The sequence below is a fragment of the Rhea pennata genome, chromosome 1, assembly GCF_028389875.1.
Source record: "Rhea pennata isolate bPtePen1 chromosome 1, bPtePen1.pri, whole genome shotgun sequence".
Classification (NCBI taxonomy): Eukaryota; Metazoa; Chordata; class Aves; order Rheiformes; family Rheidae; genus Rhea; species Rhea pennata.
This window is the reverse complement of record NC_084663.1, coordinates 184,576,250-184,595,877: the sequence shown is the minus strand read 5'-3', so window position 1 is coordinate 184,595,877 and position 19,628 is coordinate 184,576,250. Positions and strand designations below refer to the sequence as shown.

The 19,628-nt window shown below is 43.8% G+C and overlaps 1 protein-coding gene across 2 annotated transcripts in view; it reads left to right on the top strand.

Annotated features, from left to right (window-relative positions):
• The first annotated feature begins 14,571 nt into the window (after positions 1 to 14,571).
• TSC22D1 (TSC22 domain family member 1) overlaps positions 14,572 to 19,628 on the top strand; it is a 97,190-nt gene continuing 92,133 nt past the window's right edge. Inside the window, exons 1-2 of one of the 2 annotated variants that reach the window (XM_062566989.1) lie at positions 14,572 to 14,933; positions 15,433 to 18,290. In XM_062566989.1, coding sequence (XP_062422973.1) covers positions 15,466 to 18,290 — 2,825 coding nt within the window. In that variant the 5' untranslated portion in view covers positions 14,572 to 14,933; positions 15,433 to 15,465. Of the gene's footprint in view, positions 14,934 to 15,423; positions 18,291 to 19,628 lie in introns of those variants that run through there. The other variant, XM_062566987.1, reaches the window with a different exon arrangement.

The following is a 19,628-nucleotide window of genomic DNA, read 5'->3' as shown; positions in this document are numbered from 1 at the left end:
GAAAGTTATGAGTATGGGGGTTTTATACACGGTCTAAGTATCTGTTTCTCTTACACTCTTCTTTCCATCTTCATGTCCTCTCAGGAGTAAATGTCACACTACAGCTTTCCTCCTCTACTTGTACTAAGCTTGTAGAAGCTGAAGGTGTTTGTGACCCTACATTTTTGTCAAATATGATAGAAATCACATATTGTTCAGAAGTAATTGATGGAACTGGAGAAGTAGGAAAAATAGGTACTCACAGAAAACTATCTAAATTTCAAGTCTTATGGGAGCTAGGTTAAATAAAAAGCAATACATAAGATGTAAGGCTTTCATACTACTGCACTTTCACTTTCCACCATACTGCTGAACAAAAGAAGTAAAATGGTCACAGAATATTAGTGATAAAAAAGGGCATGGTGCTAGCACAGTGCTGCTGGGCACCACAGTGGCAGGGGCACTTGTGCTCTGTAGAGAGATCCCTTATCCCCTTTACTTGTAGAAAGCCTGCCCTCATCACTTCCCTAAAGCAATGCTTCTCATTAGTGGGCACACTGGAAACAAAAGGCACAGCATGAAATGTTGCCTATGGTATGTTGCCACAAAAATCTGGTATAGTTTGAGCCCCCTTGCTAGCCACCTGGAGCTATTCAAGTGCCCCTTTGAAAGACGTTTTTTCACAAGACAGAAAAGCTTATTTTTGGGATGTGATTTCTTCAGATCAGCTGTTGCAGAGCTTCTGGGATGTCTGGTATTCCTGCAAAACTGTGAATATCCTGGGATTTATTGCCCACACTCTTTCCTTTTGCTGTCTTTTCTACAAACTTCTTAGGTGAGTAGGCAATCTGCAGAGTCTGGTACATTTAGACAAGTAGAATTCCTTATATTTAAGAGCACAGAAGGGGCCTATTGCTTTTTGCTAAATATGCGCTGTTTTGTCCACCAGGATTTTTACAGCTGATTGATTATGTGGCTTTCTAAGAAATCAGTGGCTCAAAGAACAGAGACAACAGAACAGGACTGTAAGTCCCGTAAGACTCATACGGAAACATTTGCCAAGGTAGGTCAGTGTGCTGTGTATTAATTTCAGCAGGCCTCCTGAAAGAGATAAAAATGTAAAATTGCTTTATTTGTTATTGACTTTGCAATCTACTTTGACTTATTTAAAGAAGTTGTTAAAAATATACAGAAACAATTATTATGGCAATTGAGACAATAGCGATCAGGTTGTGAACAGAAGCAGCATGATCATATACTCATGCAAAGCTCTAAAGCTTCCTTTGGCAGACTGCAAATGTTTCTGATTTAATCCCAGACCTTCCTGTTACTTATTACAATTTTTAACCTTAAGAACTAACAAATCATGAGAACTTTCAAAATTCCACAGCGACACTTTTCACCCTAGAGAAAATTAGTTTACCTGGGATTTCTTCAAAGAGCAGGAGGACAAATAGAAATTTTCTAGGAAGTTTAGTGAAAGATGTGCTGATCCAAATGCTACCTAGGTATCTAGGAGTCATAGCATTTTTTGCACCATAAATATGTAAATAAGACAGGATGTACCTTTTTGATAAGATATTATTATATTTGCTCTTCTAATATTCTGTGCCAATTCTTCAGTACCCTAATACCTTTCTCTAAAAAGAGCATGTTTTCTACAAAGATTCCCAAGTTTGCTTCTTAGTTCCTTGTAGTTAAATTTGATTCCTTACTTTTTTTCCAGCTTTGTTAAACAGCTACAACTGATAGCCAAATGTAATTCTGGGGCTGTGTTTTCAGCCAAAGAAATGGACTTAGGGCTCTGAAATGTAAAAACTCAGCCGAGGCACTTGTTTCACATGTGATTCCAAGCCTTCCCTATAAACAGCTTGAGCAGGAGAGCCCCTCTGCTTTTTCCTCCCTGCATTTTGACGGATAGCTTTGTTGGCATCTCCGCAGTTGACACTATACTAAATTCAAAAAAGAGGCTGAGTCAGTCCTAAGTAATGGAGTGCATCCAAATTCTCCTTGGCTTTGATTCTAACAGAGAAAGACATAATTTTCTCGTCTCCTTCCAGATTAAACTCCATTCGATTTTCTGCTGCCCTCAAAGCATACTCCTGAAAATCCCACAGATGCATTAACATTCAGTCAATGAGATATTTCGAGCTGCTAGACTACTATTATGTTTAGGTTCTTCTTGGTTCTTCTGTAGTTGCAAGGCCTTTATTATAGCCTGCTCTTGTATTGCAACAGCTGTCTTTAATCTTGACAGCCCTGAATACAATCTTGACAGCCCGTATTGTCTTGTATCCTTGCTAGCTGCCCAATTCTATATTTAAGTCTGTCATTTGACTCTTCTGTTGTATCCTGATAGAGTTTTTTTTTTTTTAATAACATTTATAATCACCATCCCAATCATGAGGAATCTTCAGTCCTCACAGAATTCATGAGGAATTTTTCCTCACTTCAGAGAAATTGCTCCGGGTGCAGGTGAAAAGTCAGAATGTTCATGTGTTCTTCCTGCCTTTGGTGCACAATGCATAAGTCACCTCCAACTGGTAATGCATCACCAACTGCATGATCAGATGTGGGGGAGCTGGGTGAAGGGAGGGGTGGCATGTCAGGGAAGCGTGAGAAGTAGGTTTGGACTGTCAGTAGAAACCCTATATCTGCTAAAGAGACCAGCTGTGGATCGGCTAAGATTATTGACTGAAATCCTTGTCTTGAAGATTCAGCCTTTCACTCTGCAGAAGGTACAAGCTATTTTCTTGCTGCTTGAAACTTTTGGTTTAGTTGCCTGCGGACTCAGTAAGAATTGCTGTGACGGTTTATGGTGGATCACATTTTCAAGGTTTTCTTTACAACTTCAGAAGACAGGAGGGCACCTTAGATTGGAAATGGACAGCAAAAACAGCACGTGCTTTTAAGTGTGCAGAGCACAGGCACTGTTTAGGTGCAGGCCATTCGGGCATACTCCGACATCCCTGAGCTGACTTTATACTAGCCAGCTCGCATACTGCTAATGGTGTAAAACCATTAGCCTAAGTTCAGGATAGTCTAACCAACCAAGAAACTATCTCAGTGCTCAAGAGTGTTTTACCATCTGTGCTGAGCTTCGGGTTACTACAGTGCTCACAATACCCAAGCTAGTTTAATGGTAGCCTATGTATAAGCTGCATGTGCTCATAGCAGTGAAGATTACTTACTACACAGTGTTGTCAAAAGTCTAACATGTTCAAAGGCGGTGACCCTGCTGAGCAGGGAGGTTGGACTAGATGATCTCCAGAGGTCCCTTCCAACCTTACTGATTCTATGATTCTATGATTCTGTGTGTTCAGTTTTCATTGGCCTTTTGTCTTCTTCAAACTCAGTTCATCTGAAGTAATTCACAGGGCCTGATCAAATGTAAAGCCCCAAAGGGCCAGGTTCCTTGAGAAACTACCACCTACCTTAAACTCCATCAAAACAGCCGAGATTGGTTACAGAGCCCTCCAAAACAGGTGGCCAAATGCAAACTGCCTGTTGGAAATGGCTTTAGACTATGCTCACTCTCAAACTGTGCTCAGGATCATCTGGGAGACTACCAGTGGGAAGAGACCAAAGCCATGCCAAGAGACACTTGGAGGATTTGATAACACAGTTAAGTGTACTACAGTGGCCAGAAATGTTCCCTAGGATTGTTTAACTCATAAGTACAAGCACTGACAGAGGATCTCCATAGAGGAGGTGTTAGGAGTGTCCTATCCACAGGAAAACCTGGCTCAAAATTGACCATATGAGACACTGGAGAATCCAAGCATGAAGCGCAAATCCCCAGGAAATGGGCCTCATTAAATCTGTTGCTCACAGAACGACTTATTTAGCTGATGGCACCTTATTTAGAATTCACTCCCACAAGCAACCCATTTCAGATATAATATAGCAACTTTCAGCCCTGGATGCCAGATGCATGTGCTGTTTTTTTTAGTACTCATTTAGCTGTTCATATTTTGTTGCCTAGTTTGTTTGTATTAGCTACCACTATAACTGGTGTTTCAGACATTATAATTATGTGCATCTTTATCACTTAACATGTGAATCAGATGATTTATCGTATTTGCTGTTTGTGTAAGAGTTCAGTCCATGACCTCCAGAGCTAAAGCTGAAGATGTTAAAATCTTAGCTAGAGTGTTAACTCTGCTAACTGGCAGCTGTAAAGTCTCATCATCCACAGCACAAAGAGAGACAGAGCACATATACTGACTATCTGGATAGGGGATATCTGCAGACTAGCCTGCTGCAAGAATAAACACCCTAAAACTATATCAGTGTTGAGCAGAAGACTCTGAGGAGCTAGAAACTTGAATGCCCAGGAGAGCTCTGCAAATTGCAAGCCGTAGACTCTATCTCTTGGGTACTGAAGGACGGAGACTAACATTCCTGCTGCAATATTATTAACATCTAGTGTTTGTATTTCAGTGGCACCTAGTGACCCAAATCCAAGATTAAGCCACCATTTACAGGAAAAAAAGAAAAAGAATACGTGCACACACTGTGAGTTTATTATATGCATACACTCTTTCCAAGAAGGGAGAGAAAGACTACTTTGATGGAAACTCTTTTTGCCTTCTTTCTTTCTTTGCCACAAATACACAACTTGTTCCATGAACAGCAGGAATAATGAAGTTTGGTTTCCTATAGATTATTGTCCCACATCCCTTGCTACACGGCAGGCTTCCTTTCTTTCTACTCTGTTGGCTGTTTTCCCTTCGCCAGGACACCTTCCCTCTTCAACTTCTTTGTTCCTGGGGGTAGGACACGTCCTGGCAGGTCAGTGCGTGCAGGCTCCACTGTGCCTAACTGGCCACCGGTGCCCTGAATGGCTGAGGGGATGCCTGTTCTTTAGTGACAGCAGCATGTTAGGACTTTGTCCTCTACCCAGCTATAAAATTGCATGAACTTTATGACCTTCATATCTTTGAGATCTCTATCCCAGCCTGAAACCAGCCACCAGGTTTAAAGTTATTAAAGAGAGACTGACAGACAAGCAGATGGACAGCCAGGCAGCACAGTTGTGTAAGCTTTGTTTCCTTAGGAAAGCAGGCTAAAAAAAGAAACCAAATGCAGTATTCACCCATCATTGTCTAAAAAAACTACTGAAATCAGCTATTTAACACTTTGTAACTAGTGTAATGGCTCAGCAGAGTTATTTATTCTGCTAGAAAAACCTGTTTCGAGGCCTCAGAGGATTAGCTGAGAAGCTGAGAGGCAGCATAACCTCTCTGTGACCCTATCTGAGAAGAAGCTGGTCTAACTGGAAGTCTGAAACCAGCATTTTGAAAGTGGTGGCAGCTAGGAATAGATGGGCTAGAGCTGGTCTAAGCTAAGGGGAAGTTTTACAGAGAAAGAAAATAATCCAAACATCAGAGAGGAAAAAAAAGAGTTAAAAAAAAAGAGAAGAAGTTAGAAGTAGGCTAGCAGATGAAGGAAAAAACAGAATCAGCACAGCAATGAATTTATTTTAGTGTGTTCAGGAACACAGTAAATAATTTATATGACAGGTTAAAGGTATATTAGGACAGTAGATATAGGCAGAACAATGAAGGGGGAGTTTGCAGAATGCAGATTTGCTTTCTTGAATCGTTTTTAAATCAACATCAGTGCCTTGAAACACAGTATACCATAGCAAAGAACAGCTGTCAATGTCACTGGAGCCAGGGCTGAGCCCACAAATCTGTTTTTTCTGTAGATAAATACACAAATCTGTAGATACCTGCCAGTGTTTGGTTCGGAAGGTCAAGCTTATGTGGACTGTAGCGAGCTGTCCGGGTTTGTGTCAAAGAAGATAACAAAATTGAGATGGAGCTCACAGATGCCCAGACTGAACCTGACTCAGAGCATCCACAGCTTATGGGACCTGACAGCAGCAGGATGCAGAAGCGTTGATTAGCAGACACTGAAAGCACCACAGAGTTTCAGTCAGAAAATGCACTACTATATATATACATGTATGCTGAGGAATAAAATCAGTATTGTTTCCTGTGCTGGATAATCACCTGTCACTTTAATCCTAGCACCACATAAGAGCCTTAAATTAAATTATTACTTATTGTAGTTTCTCAGATAAGAGCATTGTTTATATTAATGGTAGGAATAATCGTATAGATTATATGAGCCCTCTCTTGGTCAATGTAGGATTATTCTCCACAGGCAATTTTTTAGTATTTTATCCCATCTAAATTTGAGCATCTCTGTGACTGACCTTCTGTCACTTTTTTGTGGGCTATATTTCACTGTCATTGGCCAATGCATCTTCAAAACCGTTTGTCCTGGTGTTTAATCTAAATATTCTTTTTCTTATGCCTTTGGCTCTCCACCTCCCACCTTTCTCTAGGTTCCTACTGAGAAACATAAGTTAGACATCTAATTACTCTGGGCTCCCCCAACAGCCAGTGGAAAGAAATGATCAGCTTTAGAAGATGTAAAGGTTATGGGTGAAGGTTCCTTTTCTCTCCCAGTACTTTTAATGCAACTACACTCCTAATTCAGGTACTTCATCTGGGAGGAGCTGAATCTGGGTCAGAAATATCTTCTTGCCTCTTACAGTAGTCAGAGATTTCTTGTGGTTTGATGCCTCAACCTGCAGACACATGCAAAACAGAGATTTATTATCCATAGACCAAAACTCCAGTCTTCTCCATCATCACTTTTGTTGCACTTCTCTGTACTATTTCTGGTTTTCTAGTACACTTCTGGTAACATTGTGTCCTGAAATTATAACAATTTCTAGGTACACTGGCAACAGAGCTTGGCAACACAGCATCTTTGTGTATGTCACTAAAAATGTTATTCTGCATCCATTTTGTATTCCAAAATCAAATCTAATTTCACGTTTACTAAACGTGTAAACTAAGCAATTGTACTTCTTTCTGGAAATATTCAGCCCTCCTGTGTTATTTCCTGGACCAGACTGGTTTCAACAACACCTCTCATCTTAATGTCTATGCATTTCAGTTGTAACTCATTAACTTCCTTTTCCATGTACAAAGTATAAAAGTACTCTCTCCCGCAGCCCACACCAATAGGGACTTGTTGAAACCATCTCATGAAGTCTTCTCCTTTGCCCATCCTCATGAGCTGCTGAGAAGACAGCTGTCAATCAGAGAGCAAGTGCTCTGCATGTTTCTGAGCTAGACCTAGCATATATTGTTGACCACGTTTGTCTCTTGGCTGCTACAGACACTTTAGAAGAGAGAACTGAGTCACTGGGCAGGGAATGTGGGCTGCAAGAAGCAATTTCCTCAGCTATGGTGACACCATATTTTGTCTCACAGGACAGGCATGCTAACATACTACTGCTCACTCGGGTAGGACAAGTCACTTGATCGACCCAGTTGCAGGAGCATTTTGACACTATTTTTGCCTTTCCTCATTTATTAGCTGAGAAACCACTTTGCAGAGAGATGTGGCAAGTAATGCTGACAGGTTTTAAATTTCATCAGTGCTTCCATGCTGAATTACCAATAAAGGTATTAAAACTGAGCAGAAATAAACCAGATTTAGACAAACAAACACACCTTTTTGTTTGATAGCCTATTCATAAATAGCCTCTTACTAACACTAAAAATGCCTTCATGAGCAGTAAAACTGGAAACGAGATAATATGACTTGATCTTGAAACAGTGAAATATTGCAGGGTTGTTTTTTAAGCTAAGACCAAAAGCACTTATATGTGCCAGTACTTTTAAAAAAATATTGGAGAAGCTCTGGTCTGGTAGTATATGAAATAACATCACTTTCTTTGTGAAAAGGACTTAACACTGTTACCAATTAAAGATCAACATTATCCTAAGGCTACATACGACTGCACCTTAGCACATACCTCATCTTTTTTTGTCTTTTGAGCCCGCAAATATTTACACATGTTGAATGTTAAGCTCTTTGGGGTCTAGTGACTGAAAGTTAACAGTCAAAGGGACTATTCACATGACTGAAGTTAAGCCCATAACTACTTGTTTAAACCGTCAGGTCTTTACACATCTTTAGTCTACCAAAATTGACATAGGCAATTTTTTCTAATGCTTGAACTGGAAATTTCAAACCTACTTTCCACTGTATTTTATCGCAAGGACATTAATTCCACTTTCCAATGCCCCCCCCCCCCCAAAAAAAAAAAAAAAAAAAAGGAGAGAGAGAACATGCCTGAACAATTATAAATTAGGGAAACAAACCAAGGAACTCATATAAATGGAGAAATTAAATATACTACTTTACTATTACTGTAAATGAGTTTGCATGTCCTTTAGTAGAGATATAATATAGGTAATCATTATTGGAATTATGGGAAAGCACACAACTGCTTACTCGTAAAATGTGTTTGCTTCTGATGTATTCCTCACCAGTCTGTGCTTGCTTTCAGTAACCAGTTCAGCTGTATAACAGCTAATGTATATACAAAGCAAAGTTTAAGTTTGCTCAAGTACTGTCCAATAGAATTTTTTAGATTTGCACAAACATTTGCTTCTAAAGAATATGTTTTAAGTCTGAAGAAATACTGTTAACACGGTAGAAGAGGAGATGAAAAGAAGATACCTAAGATTCAGACAGTTAATGAGTTCAAGGACTTCTCTGTACCCTTCGCAGCTAGGACAGCCTACCTCCCCCCTGTTACTGCATGATAATATAATGACAAAACATATGTGGCTGTGCTCAATACCAGGTAGTTACACATTGTGCTTTCCTGAAGAATTTTACATTAGACAAGCCTGGTGGTTCAGGGAAAATTTCAAAAAATCCCTTTATTTATTCCTAACCTGAGATTATAAGATTTCTTCCTCACTACAAAAGACACATTCACCCATGACCATTCACAAAAAATCACACATAAGTTACAGAACTTTTAGACAACACAAAATTACCACTCATCTATCGTAGCAAAGCGCGTTCTTAAATGTAGCATTTTCCTAAGTGCTTTCCTCTATCACGGTTAAGATCAGTGAAAAGAAAACAATACCACACAACCTTTGTGACTGAGAACTACAAACTAAAAGAGCTTAAATTTGCAACACTATTAAATACTCCTGTGCAAATGTATATGACTAATTCATAAAAACTAAGACTAATGTAAAAAACTGGTTGACTTCACAATGTGGTCATAGGTTTTCCAGAGGTAAAAAAAGGGAGAGTCTATTAACAGTCAGACCATTTTTCAATGATTTGATCATTTATTTTATTTGATCTTCAGCTTAATTATATATACCACTTGGCTAACTAATAAAAGATCAAACAGTTAACAATCTAAGACTTGTATTCTACAAACATCTAATTAACAAAATGATCTCAGGCTACAATAGAAGTACATCCATTACAGTTGTAGGTTGAGGTATCTGAGAAAGACTGCAGAACCTGACTCTTGTATAAGATGCAATTTCATCATCTGACTACAAATGCAAGTGAAAATAGAGAAGTAAAGAAAAGGAAGATGATAACAGTGACAAAATTATGGTGTTGGCTTGATTGATAATACATTAGTCATGGAGTGGAAGAGGATTTACTTTTAACTTGCTTCTGCGGTAGATTGCTGTGCACGCAGTCTATATGCTTATAGTCTGTGCAGACTAAACTGATGATAAAACAAAGCTTCTAGAAGTCTTTCATAAAATCTGTACTTGAATACAGTCTTCATGAAAAGAACTATCTACTTTGGCCACATTTTCCAAGTGCAGGGATAGAGAAATAAAGAATATTTTAAGGTGACTTCTCCAGACGACCTACAAAGATAGAACTTTTGAGAACAGTGGCACTGGAAACCTGAATAATTAAATAAGTATAAAATTAAAAGTATATTAAAGTATATTAATAAGTATAAAATTAATTAAATAAGTTTAAAAAAGGAAAAAAAAAAGGAAAAGATTGCTAGGACTGTCAATTTCTAGGAGAATTTATTTAATAGAAGCTTGTAAGAAAATTTCCCTCTACAAAAGATTCAACATCATTTCATAAGCATTAAAATAAGGATTGAAAAATATCTCAGTAGGCGTTTTGGAATCAGTCAGTAAACCCAATCAACTAACTAACCAGCCAAGTAAAAACAAAACAAGAAAGGAAGATCAAGACTTGACTTGAACTTTCTAGGAAAATGCAGAATTATAACTTTTTCAGAGCTGAAAGATGAGAAATTTCTTATGAGTACTTCTCTAAGGAGGAAGAAAAATAATTGCACACACCTTTGCTAATCAACTTACAAACTACAGTCAGCAATATTAATGAATACAGAAAAATCTTCTGTCTGAAGTAACAATGGCAGCTTCATAACATAAAAATGCCACTTCTCATTAGTTTAAAAAATTATTTATGAAGCAACTGCTTCATAACCCCACATAGGGTTTAAAACACACTTCAGATTGATTTGCCAAGATTATGAGTTTGTCTTGAGTAAAAAAACCCATAGTATTCCTGTTGGTTTTATAATTACTCTGTACAAACATGAAATATCGCATAAACTAGGATGAGTGCATACAGCTGTGTCCCACAGCAAAGGCAGCTTAGAAATAGAAGATTAGAATCCTGCTTTTTCTAGTATCCTTGGAGAATCTGTGGTGTCAACAAACATGTTGTTTCCTGTCTGAAGAAATATTACATATATGGGAGACAGATCTCTAAATATGTAGACTGTGTCATGTTCTCTTGCACTAAGCTAAATCGTGAGATTGTAAGGTTAAAACAGGAAGAGTTCTTCCAGACACTCACTCTCCCTGCCTCGCAGCAAGGGCTCTGTCAAGCCCATCTGTGCTTGTTCATTTGGGGAAGCATGCATATAGGAGATGCAGTCCAAGGGGATTCCTCTATATTGGCAGCCCTCCAGCAGTCTTCAGTCTCCAGCTGAGGTAATGAAGGCATTGCAGTAGTCTGCCCTGTACTCATGAGCAGTGACCACAGTGAACAAGGTGCTGGATCCAGAAAGCGATGACAGAGGCACCTCTGGTTCCAGCCATTTCATTGATATAGTTTATTAAAAAACAGCAGACGGATTTGTTTGAAATAACTATGGAGTAATTTCACTTACCATTCAGCAACCCATAGTTGAGCGTGGTCAATTTTGTTGCTACTGAATTTTGAAATATTTGGTATTTTTAAAGGAATTATTTAACAAAATCCCTCTTCCCACTTTGAACAACTAAGTAACACAATTTATAGCAGTAAGCTGTCAATTTCAACTGTTTGACCAAATGTTTAATTTTATAAAGCTTGATGGATATGAAAAGGAATAAAAATCTTAAATTTGAGAAATCCCACTTTCATTCTTAGATTACAGCATATATAAAAAAAAGTGTTAGCATGTATTTGATGGAAACAGTTAAGCGAAGAAAAGCAATGTGTAACATCACATTAATATTTATAAGAAACACATTAAAATATTTCAATCGGGCTACTTCAGATGTGTTTTGTCTAGGCCAGACTGTCATTTGGATTGTTAACTGCAGTTTCTTTTACGTAAGAACAGAACTACATGGAGCCAATTTAAAAATCTGCTTCACATGTTGTTCTAATAAGTTTATTAGTCCAACAGAATAACAGGTAACTACCCACATTTAAAAATGAATAGAAGTTATTCAGTGAGTATGTGCGAAAGTAAATGTTTAACCAGTTATAATACTACTGTTTTAATTCTTTTTCAAGCTTATTGATGTCTATTGCTCTTTGGAAGATAGTTGCATACAAACTTTACAGTTCAATCGTGTTTGAGACACCTAAGCATGGATTTTTAAGGTTAAAAGATTTACTCATATTCATAGACAGCATGTTTTAAAAGTAGTTGGACTTTGTTCAAGTATTCAGAAAAATCATCTCTGAGCTGGGACTAATCATAGAAGACTTAATTCCTCAAGGAAACAGCTCTGGGAAAGTTATAAGCAGTCAGGATAGGAATTTATAATGGAAGCTGGCTTACAAACTCGGGCTCTCATCCCAAAAATGTTTACACACATTTAACTTTCAGTATATGAGTATCTCATTAAACGCACATATCAGTCCTCAGTGTTGCAACACACTTCATGTAGACAGAACACGATGTGATGCTTTGCTGAAATCTGTGGAGGTTACATGAAAACACTCTCCTGTAGGGAGCTCCTGACAGGTTCAGCTAGTAGGGTACTCAAGCTGTTTTGTCTTGCACTGGCCTAAGCATATCGGGAAGTTATTTATGTTAGAAGATCTGATCGATTATCAATTAATAAAAAAGAAAAAAAAAAGTGTTCTCATAAAAGGCAGAATGTTGACTACTAAGTGTTAATTGTTTCCTGGTGTTATGCACTGCCTGCATACAGACAGTGGGCTAGAGTCGAGAAAGGACCAAGGGTTGCATATACCTAGAGACTCAAGCTGAATGTCTGCATTCCAGATATAAAAGGAATTAGGCTGCAAAAGGTAGGGTTCTCAAAGCCATCCCTGGCCTCACACTAAAGGGAGAGCTAGGTGAGCTAGTTAACAGGAAAAGGCAAGACGAAGAGGTGAAATTTAGATCTTCTGTTTCAGGATCAGACAGCAAAACCCCCAGCTCCACACGACCTTGAATCTTGTTTTCACAAAATGGAGTTAGTAAAACAGCTTTTCCAGAATCTCAATAATTAAACTCCACACACCGAATATGGGAGCCTCAAATTTCCTTTCTGCCTGGAGGAACTAGAATTTACATCTCCCATAAGAACTCTCTAATGACTCAGCTATATGATATAATAGGTTGGAGTCTCACAACGTCTCCCCTTGGAGCTCTACCACTCCTTATAACATACTTAAATATTCACTGCAGTAAACACCAAACTCAGGTCCTTCCCCCCTTATCCTGTTGACTGCCCTAACCAACAGCTTTCATAAGCAGGTTATGGAATTAGTCTGAGCCAGCATCTCTCAGGTCCTGCGAACATTTAACTATTCAATGCAAAGTGGAACAATTTCAAAAGAGTGATTGAGATACCTCTACCAGCTCATGAAAATCTATAGCTGGAGATTAGGATGTGCTGCTTGAAGATGGGAAATGCAAACTTCTGTCCTCCACAAATGGGTGAAAATCCCACCCACCAGATTATTGAGAAAATGGGGGAGGAATGTGTGAACCTTTTTCCCTCTTTGCAGGAGAGCAGAATGCACCATTTAGTGAGCTCTGAAAATGCTCCCAGATGGGGTCCTGCAGGCAAGAGAGGTGAAGCAATGCAGACAGCATGAACTTCAGCTGGGACGGCTAACTGCTCAGCACTCACCAGCCTTGGGTATCTCTGTGGAAGCTAAATAACAGACACGTAGAAATAATCATAGAATGGTAAGGTTGGAAGGGACCTTGGGAGATCATCTAGTCCAACCCCCAGCGTAGCCCATATGGGACTGAGCCCGCAACCTTGACGTTAGTAGCACCACGCTCTAACCAACTGAGCTAAACCTGCCCCCGACGCTTAGGAAAATCTCCTGGCAAACATGGAAACACCTAGTGTCCTCAGAGGTAAGATGGTAGTCAAGGAGGGATTAGGAGAAGCTAGATTTCGGACAAGGAAGAGCTGCAGCAGCAGGTATGCACCACCGCGGCGGGGAGGTGGCCCGGGGCGCACAGAGCTTCGCCCCCGAGGAGGACCACGCACGAGGCCTCTCCTCCCTCACGACATGGCTGGGGTGGGAGCAGCGAGGGAAGACCGGTGGATCTCACCTCATCCCACTTAGTAATTGAGGAACGGCTTTTAACGGCAGTGTTTTTTGGGGGATGGTGCTTTGGCGCGCGTTCGCTCCAGCGCGCCTCGAGACCCCTCAGCGCCCGCGCTGCCACACGTGGGGGTCGCGCTGGCCCACGGAGCAGCCGGGCCGGGGGGGGGGGCGAGCGGCCATTTCGGGGTGTGCGGCGCCACAAAGGGAAGCGCGGCCCCCAGGCGGCCGCCTCGGGCTTCCCCCTCCACGGGGAAGGAGGAAAAGAGGAGGAGGGGGGGGGCGGGAATATTCTGGACCGAGGGAGGAGGAGGAGGGAGGAGGTGATGGATAACTTGAATAAATCCGCAGCAGAGCTGAGGAGAGGGGGAAGGGAGGAGGCGGCGGCCGGTCATGTGAGGCACAGTCATGCTGCGGCCCCGCTGAGGGAGGCGGCCGGGGGCGCCCGCGCCGCGTGTGAGTGTGTGTGTGGGGGGGGAGTGGGGGGAAGCAGCGGGGGAAGCAGCAGCAGCAGCGGAAGAAGGAGGAGGAGGAGGAGGAGGAGGAGGAGGAGGCGGCTGCTGCTGCTGCTGCTGCTGCTGCTGCTGCTGTCGTCGTCGTCGTCGTCGTCGTCGTCGTCGCCGCCGCCGCCGCCGCCCCCTCGCCGCGGCGCTCGGCGGCGCTCGGCGATTTCCGCCGCGCGAGCCGAACCCGCTTCCGTCGGCCGGGGCCAGACGGGCTTTATGTCGGCCAGCGGGGCGCGCATGCGCGGCCGCCGCCGCCATCTTACGTTGTCTGCCGCCTGCCCTCCCCTTTGGCGAGCTCTCCCCTCCCCCCCGCGGCCGCGCGCTGCGCCCTCCTCCCGCGCCGTGTGAGGAGACGGGGCTGGGCGGGCGGGGGAGAGACCGGCTGTGGCGGGGAAGCCGGGGAGCGACCCGGAGGGAAGAAAGAAAGGGGCAGACACACATGCGGGCGGAGAGCTAATCCCCGGCGCGGGGCTGCGGAGGAAGAGCCGGTGCCGCCTGTTATAAAGGGGGAGGAGGCAGCGGTGGGGGGAAGGAAGAGCGTGTGGAGCGGAGCCTCCTCTAGAGACAGCCAGACACAGAGGGAGGAGAGCGCGGCTGCCTGCCTGCCTGGCGGCCCCCCCTCCCTCCTGCCCTCCCTCCTTCCCTTTCATGGACTCTCTCGTTGGGCTGCCGCCGCTTTTCTTCCCTCCTCATTCCGTCTCGCGAGTCCCCAAAATGATTCAGCTCCATGGCTGCCACTGACGGGGATGTCCCTGCCCGGCTCAGCCTGCTGCTGCCGCCCTGCCGTGTGCCGGTCCTGTACGTATCTGCGCCCGCCTCGCTGCCGCGGGGGTGACGGGGGCCGCCCGCGGCCCGGCGGCGGCGCCCGCCGGGGCGGGGGGCGGAGGGGGGGGGGCTCGGCCGCGGGGTGCGCGGGGAGGCCGAGGAGGAGCGGGGCCGGGGGCAGGCGCCGGCGAGGGGGGGGGGGGGCGAGAAGGGCGGTGGGGGTAGGGGCAGACAGCGAATGGCGAGGGGCTGGAAGTGCCGCGTTCAGAGAGGCGGCGGAGGGCCGGTGCTCGCCCCCTCCCTGCCTCGGCGGGGAGGCGGCGGCGGCGAGGGGGGTGGTTCGCGGCGGTGCCGAGCCGCCTCAGCCCGTGCTCTGCGTGTGCCCGGGGGGGGGGGGGGGGGGAAGCTGCGTGTGGTGTCTCGCTGCCCTGCCGTGAACGCCAAGCTAACTGTGCGTGTGTGTGTGTGTCTGTCTGTCTCTCTCCATACCGGGGGATTACACTCTTTAAATACACCCGATACAATGCACCAGCCTGACTCAGCCGCAGACATTAGTGCTAGGAAGATGGCGCACCCGGCAATGTTTCCTAGAAGGGGCAGCAGCAGCAGCAGTGGCAGCAGCTGCGTTACTGCTCCCAGTGCGCCAGGTACCGGTGTTGGGAGTGCTGCCCTCGCCGCCGAGGATTATCAGCCGCCTCTGCTGGTCCAGCCGCTGCCTCCGTCTTCTGCAGCATCTTCATCGGCGGGTCCACAGCCAACACCCCCTCCTCCACAAAGCCTGAACCTCCTCTCGCAGTCTCAGCTCCAGCCACAGCCTCTGGCACAGACTGGAGCTCAAATGAAAAAGAAAAGTGGCTTCCAGATTACCAGTGTGACCCCTGCTCAAATATCAGCCAGTATGAGCTCTAATAACAGCATAGCTGAGGATACAGAAAGCTACGATGACCTGGATGAGTCCCACACTGAAGACCTGTCTTCTTCAGAGATCCTGGATGTTTCTTTATCCAGGGCCACTGATTTGGGAGAACCTGAGCGGAGCTCCTCTGAAGAGACTTTAAATAACTTCCAAGAGGCAGAGACTCCTGGGGCTGTTTCTCCAAACCAGCCTCATCTTCCTCAGCAGCACCCTCCTCTGCCACATCACCCACAGCAGAGTGTTGTGATCAATGGAAATGTTCACCCCCATCACATTCACCATCACCACCATCTTCACCACCACCATCATGGACACCATCATCCATCGCATCCTGGGGTTGGCAGTACACCAATTTCTGGAGGACCACCACCCAGTCCATCATTTAGAAAACTCTCAACAACTGGAAGCGCTGACAGTGTTATATCAACTGCACCAGTTTCTGCTGCATCATCCACTGGTTCCCCTGCATCTGTCATGTCTAATATCCGCACTACAAGTACTCCTGGCAGTTTAGGTGTAAGTCCTGCTACCGGAACTAGTACCTTAAGTAATATGGGTGGTGGTAGTTCTAGTGTGCCAAGCAGCATGCTTAGTACTATAAATTTAAGTAACATCCCAAGTACTGGTAATGTAAATGTGTTGTCTGGAACTAGCAGCAATGTAAATGTGAATATCTTGAGTGGTGTTGGCAATGGTACGAGTGCTTCCTCTAGTGTCATTAACAATGTTACTAATCCAACCGCAGGAATGGCGGTGGGATCAAGCCAGCAGCAGCCTGCAGCTGGCACATCAAGGTTTAGAGTTGTAAAATTAGATTCTAGTTCTGAACCTTTCAAAAAAGGTAGATGGACATGCACTGAATTCTATGATAAAGACAACACTGTTGCAGTTACAGAAGGAGTAGCAGTAAACAAAGCAGTAGAGACGATAAAACAAAACCCGCTTGAAGTGACTTCTGAAAGGGAGAGCACCAGTGGGAGTTCTGTTAGCAGCAATGTAAGCACACTGAGTCACTATACAGAAAGTGTGGGAAGCGGAGAAATGGGAGCACCTACTGTGGTACAGCAGCAAGCATTTCAAGGTGTGGGTCCACAGCAGATGGATTTTAGCAGTGCTGCTCCTCCGGCAATTCCAGCATCTAGTATACCACAGAGTGTTTCTCAATCACAGCTTGCACAAGTACAGCTGCATTCTCAAGAAGTCAGCTATCCACAGCAGAAGCAAGGGGTCCAACCTCCTGCTCAGGCCAGTCTAACCACTGTTACTGGGGTTCAGCCAGCTCCAGTTAATATACTAGGTGTATCCCCATCTCTGGGCCACCAACAACCTGCTATTCAAAGCATGGCTCAACAGCAGCTCCCGTATTCTCAGCCAGCCCAGCCTGTGCAAACTTTGCCAGTTGTACAACAGCAGCAGTTGCAGTATGGACAACAGCAGCAGCAGCAAACGGTTCCTACGCAGATGGCTGCAGGTCATGTGAAACCGGTGAACCAAAACTCTATTACAGGGGCAATGCCAGACTACATTCAACATCAGCAGATCCTTCAGACTCCGCCACCTGCCATGCAGCCTGGTTCTGCAGGAGTGGGAGCAGGCACACCGGTTCCCATTGCTCAGGCACCGAGCATGCAGCCTTCAGTACAAGCACATCCTGCTGCTGCCCCTACTCAGCCTGTTGCACATGCTCCGGCATCGATACCTGGTGTAGGTACCAGTGGTCAAATGCTCAGTGTTGGGCAGCAAGGAAGTGTAGCCACTGTGGTGCAACCACCTTCTGCTGCAAACCAAATTCCACCCCCAGTTATGCCGTCAGCAGCTGCTCCTCCATCTTCACAAGTAGTGCAGCCTGTGCAGACAGGAATAATGCAACAGGGATTACAGGCAAGTGCTTCAGGCCTTCCTCAGCAAATGGTCATTGCTCAACAAAATACTTTGTTACCTGTACAACCGCAGGCCCAAGCAGTGGAGTCTGTAGTCCAAGGAATGACCAGTCAGCAGCTGCCTGCTGTTAGCCCTATACCTTCTGCCAGTACTGTTCCTGCACCAAGTCAAGCTAGTTCAGCTGTACCTCCTGGCATACCTTCTGCTTCTATAGGTTTGGGACAGCCACAGAACCTAGCGCAAGCTTCAGCTGTACAGAATGGGAATCTGGCTCAAAGTGTTAGTCAGCCTCCATTGATATCAACTAGCATAGGTATGCCAGCAGCCCAGAGTATGCCACAGCAGATACCACTAAGCTCTACCCAGTTCCCTGCACAATCAGTAGCCCAGTCAATTGTAAGCCAAATTGAAGATGGCAGACGTCCTACAGAACCTTCCTTAGTTGGTTTACCTCAAGCTGCTGGTGGTGACAGCACTGTTGGAGCATCAGCTGTTTCAGATGGCAGTGGTAGCAACATACCATCCTCTGCTTCCCTATTTCCACTGAAGGTACTGCCATTGACAACACATCTTGTTGATGGTGAGGATGAGAGGTAAGATTGCCTGTAACTTTATTGAAAGATAAACCGTATGATGCACATGAGATGCACTACCTTGCAGCTCCTACTACAGCCATACTGTGAGATGAAATGCTGTGATATTTTTCTCTAATCAGAAATATTGTTTCTCAGGCCCCTGTGTATGTAGGTATGTTAAGATGCTTGTTTCTTTCTTAAGAGGGTGGGCTGTATTGATTATCCTCTGGAACTGCTGCGTGGGTAAATTGTGTTTAACAGTCTGTGACAACGTGTATATTACCATTGTACAGAGGAAGACAAAAGAATACTGTGGAATGTGGGTATGCTAGTGGTGCCTGTAGGTTAGCTTATTTATTATACTGAAATAATTTATATCTGTTCTTAGGTAGGTTTTTTTTTTTGTATATACAGGCCTAGGCTTCATCCTGCCTCAGCTTCTCTTTTCAAGTATTGACCTTACTCAAGTTGAACCAATTGCAAGCCTGTGGTGTATAGAAAAGCCTTCTCTTTGACAGCCAAGAGATACTTTAGGCAAATGAGTATGGTGGGAAAAGGGAGGTTCAGCAATGCTGTTGTGGCTCTTTAAATTGAATTTGGGGCATTTTTTGGTGTTGGTGATTTTGCTTCAAAATATTAATCCATTGTGAGAGCAGTTCAGGCCTGTGGAGGGGCGGTGAGCCTTTGTATCTGATGTGCCTATTCTGTGCAGTTGGAGTAACGAACAGTACATGTTCTCCCACCTTCACATTTTCAAATAAATGAGAACTGGTTGGTCTTAATGGTGTGTGCACCTGCATTTGAATGTTCTGGTTTCTCTGACAATGTGTGCAGAGAAGCTCTGTCAGTTGCCAAAGGCTCCTGCATGTGCGGGATAAACAATGATTTTTAAAGTGCAATTATTTAATTATGTCTATAAATTCCTTATTCTATTGAGGACCTGTTGTGATATGACAAATGAATAGGAAGATGGTGGTTCTTCTCCCAAATAACTTACTGTCTAAAAAGAAACTATGTTAATAGGAGAAGTAGATACTTTAAGGCAATTTGCCTTGAAAGTGAGGGGAGGATAGAAAAGAAAACTAAAAGAAAAACTTAGATTCAGGGAAAGAAACAAAATGAAACACTGAATTCTCTTTCAAGGTGGGAAAGAATATTGTAGCAAGGGGAGGTGAGGTACTTAAATTTATCTTCTTGGTGCCCTAACTTAAAGGAAAGAAAAAATCAGCGGGCAAACTTAAAATGTAAAAGAAAAAAATTCATGGGAGAGGTTGAATTCTTAATATTGAAAATGTTAACTCTATCAGCAGTCTTTGATTATGCTGATCATGAGGTGTTGACTGTCTTAGTGGCTTT